The following is a 4,446-nucleotide window of genomic DNA, read 5'->3' as shown; positions in this document are numbered from 1 at the left end:
CTTCCATGAAAACTATTATTGGAGGCAGATTTTACTTTTGATAAAATTGTTATGTAGCTGTGTGTAATAAACACACAGAGCATGTATGTAGCAATTAATCAAGAGGCAGACTGTTAAGGAGTACTGGAGGCACAAGAAAGCCTAAAATTTATTGTATACCTTCATCTGTTTTGTAATCCTTTCTGTGAGAGATCTTAAAGTGAGAGTATCCTCAAAGGAATCCAATCAACTGGAGAAAATGGGAATGAGGGTGTGATGGGTAGAAGGAGTTGTCACTTTTTAATGCTTTTCCTTTATCTTATTAAAAAAATTTGTTTTAATTAAAAATTTCAGATGCAAAATTATCTTAGTGGGAAGTACACTTGCGTTAGTACAGCAGGTGTGTATAAAACACCAATAGAAAAAGATAGTTGGTGGAATTGTGCATGTGAATATAAAGATATTTATCTTTCCCTTTAGTAGTCCATCAGGGCCTCTTGTTCCCATAAATATATTTTGGTTTGTTTTTTCTTTCCTTTCAAAACTTAGAAGTATATGGAAATGTAGAGTTGATGGGTACTTAGAGGTGCCTCTCCTGAATTTTATTGAACAGGCTTTTAAAATCTAAGCGGTTTTGTATTAATGAAAATTTTAAAAAATCTTTTTATATACAGAGTTTTCCATCTGATGAGGGTTGGCCCTTCGCAAAGTACTTAGGAGCATGTGGAAGAATGGTGGCTGTCAATTACGTTGGAGAAGAGCTGTGGAGTTACTTTAATGCACCGTGGGAGAAACGAGTGGATCTGGCCTGGCAATTAATGGAAATAGCTGAGCAGCTGACGAATAATGACTTTGAATTTGCACTCTACCTCCTTGATGTCAGCTTTGACAACTTTGCAGTTGGACCGAGAGATGGGAAAGTTATCATTGTAGATGCAGAAAATGTTCTGGTAGCAGACAAAAGGTTAATCAGACAGAGTAAGTCTTTTCTTTCTCTCCCCTTACTTCATGTCTTTTGCTTCTTTCTCTGCAAGCACAATATTGAAAGTATTTGTAGTTGCTAAATCCCCATTTCGTTGGCTTTATAACTAGACTACTAATCAACAAACTAATTAGCTTTCTTCTGCAATTAGACTACCAATTAACTTGACCAATTTGTTGATTTTACGAAATGTTGATCTTACCTGAACTTGGTGTACATATACTTTTAATCTCTGTAATCCTGCTTAAATGGAGAGGTGGGGGTTTAGATGTTTGTACAGATGGATGGACAGAGAGATGCGCTGACTGACTGACTTGTCTACTTTAGCTAAAAGAGGGAGGTTCCTTTCCTCTTTTCCAGACATCTAAGAACAGAAATCTTGGCATTCTGTTTTCTGTGAATGACAAGACAGTCTTACTACTCGCTTTGCCTTAGTTACACAGCCTGCCTCTGGTTCAGTTGTTCAGGTAGGTGCTTTGTAATAATGGAACTGAAGGAACAGGTAATTCTAGTGCTGTTTCCAAATAAGAATGGTGAAAACTCGTTCATCTTTCTGTCAACTGTAAAAGCTCAAAGTAGTGGCAGCAGGAGAGATCTTTGACAAAGTGGCATTATATTCCTTTTGAGCTCATAAGGAAAACTTTACAGACCTAAGGGCTAGAGACATTGAACATGAAGCCCGAGATTCTGCAGAAGTTCCTGGCAGTAGGCCAAGTGATTCCAGCTTGCTTTGGATGAATGGATTTTTTTAAGCTTTACAAATAGACTTCATGTGCTGTGCTGCTGAATTAACTTTGAGACTATATTTTCTGTCCACACACTTTTCTACAAGGAAGTAAGTTTTTTCTTTTTTTCATTTTTCTTTTTTTAATTTTTTTTAATTGGTAATGTGGGATTTTGGTTTTGGTTTTGAGGTTTTTTGTTGTTGTTGCTGTGCGGTTTTTTTTATTACATTTATTATACATTCTCAAGGAGCTTAAATTAAAATTATCCGAGCCTATTAAGAAAACCTTTTAATGTACTGGATATCCAGTACATTTACTTTAGTACTTATTGGCCACACAAATAAGCTTTCTTTTTCTTTTTTGCTTTTCTTATTCTTCTGTCTTAAAATAATAATACTTAAGACTTTGACTTTTGGTGCATATCTGAATTGCTCAGTGACAAAGATGACCAAATGACTTCCGAAAAAATTGATGTGTACATGGAATAGGAGCAAGTAGCATCTTGCAGAAGCTGAACGCTGGAAGTGCCACACTTACATCTGTTGTTCTCAGACTAATTTGTATCTCACTAGGATTCTGACGCATGATTTGTGATCTTAAAATTAATCAAGAACACAGAAAACAAATGAGAACACAAAAAAGTTCTCAGTCTTTGTATAAACTTGACACTTAATACTGATTTCATTAATCTCCTGGAAAGTTTAATTAAACAATCTGTGTATATAGAGTGATTAATATGCCTGTTTATATATTTGAATATGCACATTCTTTCCAATTGCCCTATACAGTAATATCTAATTGTACTGTATGTGGGATTTCCTGGTTGAGTTTGAAGTCCTTTTTTCCCATTCTCCTTTGCTGGCTTTTTTTCCATTTTGAATTTACTGTTCATTGTACAAATTTTACATCCTATTTTTATAGTTTTAGCAGTCATCCTTCAGTATGCTTTTTTCCCTAGTCTGCCTTGCAGTAGAGTAGGCCAATAGTCAGCTCAGAGAGTACCAAGCACAGATAAATTTTTCTGTGTACATCATGGTGCTAAAAGTGATATACAAAACTATGAGACTCCATGATAAGGACTTTTTCTCAAAGCTGACAGTAATCTAGAAACTTAAGACGAAAGTTTTCTAACAAAAATTAGTAAGAAATCAGAAAATCTTGCACTTAGTAAACTTCTACATATTATTGTATAAGATATTTTCTGTAAATCAGGTTTTAAGTTAAAGAAAGCTTTGTGGCAAGGCCACTAGTTACACCTTCAAATTTTGATAATGTTTTTGATATGTGTATATATATGTAACAAAGGGTTTGTACATGTACATAAATGCCATTTGTTTTTTTGAATTTTTTATTTCTGCAAAGATTATGTGTAATGCATCTACTTTTTTATATGCACTTCTTAGTTACTACCATGTATAAAGTAAGAGGTTGGAAGATAACATTTCAGAAGTTATGGCCACTACTTTGCAATGTTTCTTTTCTTCTTTGGTAAACTACTTGCCAGTGTTAGTTCCCAGGGCAACTGGAGAAACCAAATCTGTGTTGCTAAAATAAATCACATTGCTTGTTTGTTTTTCTTTCAACTTCAGCTGTGAATCATTTTCTTGTTTGTGCTACATTTTTTCCTCTGGGTATGTGTGTGAATGTAGATTTCATGTGTTTAATGTGCTGTTTTTTTCTGCTTCCCTCTCTTTGCTATCCATTTTACCCTCTTTCTTTTCCCTTATTTTTTGTATTGCTAGGACCATTTCAGCTGAAGGGTATAGCAAATGGTCAGATGCATTCTTAGACTAGAACATTTAAGAGTTCATATAAACATAGGTAGTTTATAGTTTAAATATTTCCAGTTTGCTGTGTGTTGAGTCTCTGATTGTATTCAGATGCACATATGCTACTTCCTCCTCTCCCTCACTTTTTTTTTTTTAACTGTCTCCTTATATTTCACAGATAAACCTGAAAACTGGGATGTATGGTATGAAAGCAAATTTGATGACTGTGATAAAGAAGCTTGTCTGTCCTTCTCAAAAGAGATTCTTTGTGCTCGTGTCACTGTGGACCACAATTATTATGCTATTTGTCAGAACCTTTTATCAAGACATGCCACGTGGCGTGGCACTTCTGGAGGACTACTTCATGACCCCCCAGCTGAAATTGCCAAAGATGGCCGACTTGAGGCCTTGCTGGATGAGTGTGCCAACCCAAAGAAGCGATATGGTAGATTCCAAGCCGCAAAAGAACTGCGTGAATACCTTGCACAATTGAGTAACAATGTGAGGTAGTCCACAGTGATTTTTTTTTTTTATTTTTTTATTTTTTTTTTTTTGCAACACTGGCTAAAACACTATTGCAAAGACACATAGAAAATGAAGTTTTGAACTTATGTATCAAAAGGAGAAAATAATTTAAAAAAGAAACTAGTTTATCAGTTTTCTAAATACCATAAAAATATAGTTTTATGGTGTTATAATGTTCCTTTACAGACAAGGTACTTACTGAATTAAAACTTGAGCTACTATTGACTCTTCTCCCTAACTATTTAAAAGGGAGTAGGTCAAAAAAGACTGATAGCTTAATTGACAGCTTGTGTGTCAAAGGGGTACTTTACATAAAACTGCATTTGTGTCACAGTTTTGTGAAGCTGATGTTCTTACTTGGAAAGTCAAGTTAGACTGATGGCCTGTTTTAAAGGCCTTTTTCCTGACATCATTGTCTCATTTTTGTGTTTGTTTAAACACCTCGAAGTGGCATTTACATCCAGGT

The 4,446-nt window shown here is 34.9% G+C and overlaps 1 protein-coding gene across 1 annotated transcript; it reads left to right on the top strand.

Annotated features, from left to right (window-relative positions):
- Positions 1-653: 653 nt before the first annotated feature.
- DIPK2A (divergent protein kinase domain 2A) lies at positions 654-3,975 on the top strand. Its single transcript, XM_029087235.1, has 2 exons — positions 654-957; positions 3,634-3,975. Exons 1-2 carry the CDS (start codon positions 711-713, stop codon positions 3,963-3,965), a joined length of 579 nt encoding a protein of 192 aa, XP_028943068.1. The 5' UTR covers positions 654-710; the 3' UTR covers positions 3,966-3,975.
- Positions 3,976-4,446: the final 471 nt, after the last annotated feature.

The sequence above is a fragment of the Antrostomus carolinensis genome, unplaced genomic scaffold (assembly GCF_000700745.2).
Source record: "Antrostomus carolinensis isolate BGI_N321 unplaced genomic scaffold, ASM70074v2 scaffold37601, whole genome shotgun sequence".
NCBI lineage: Eukaryota > Metazoa > Chordata > Aves > Caprimulgiformes > Caprimulgidae > Antrostomus > Antrostomus carolinensis.
This window is presented reverse-complemented; position numbering and strand designations above follow the sequence as displayed.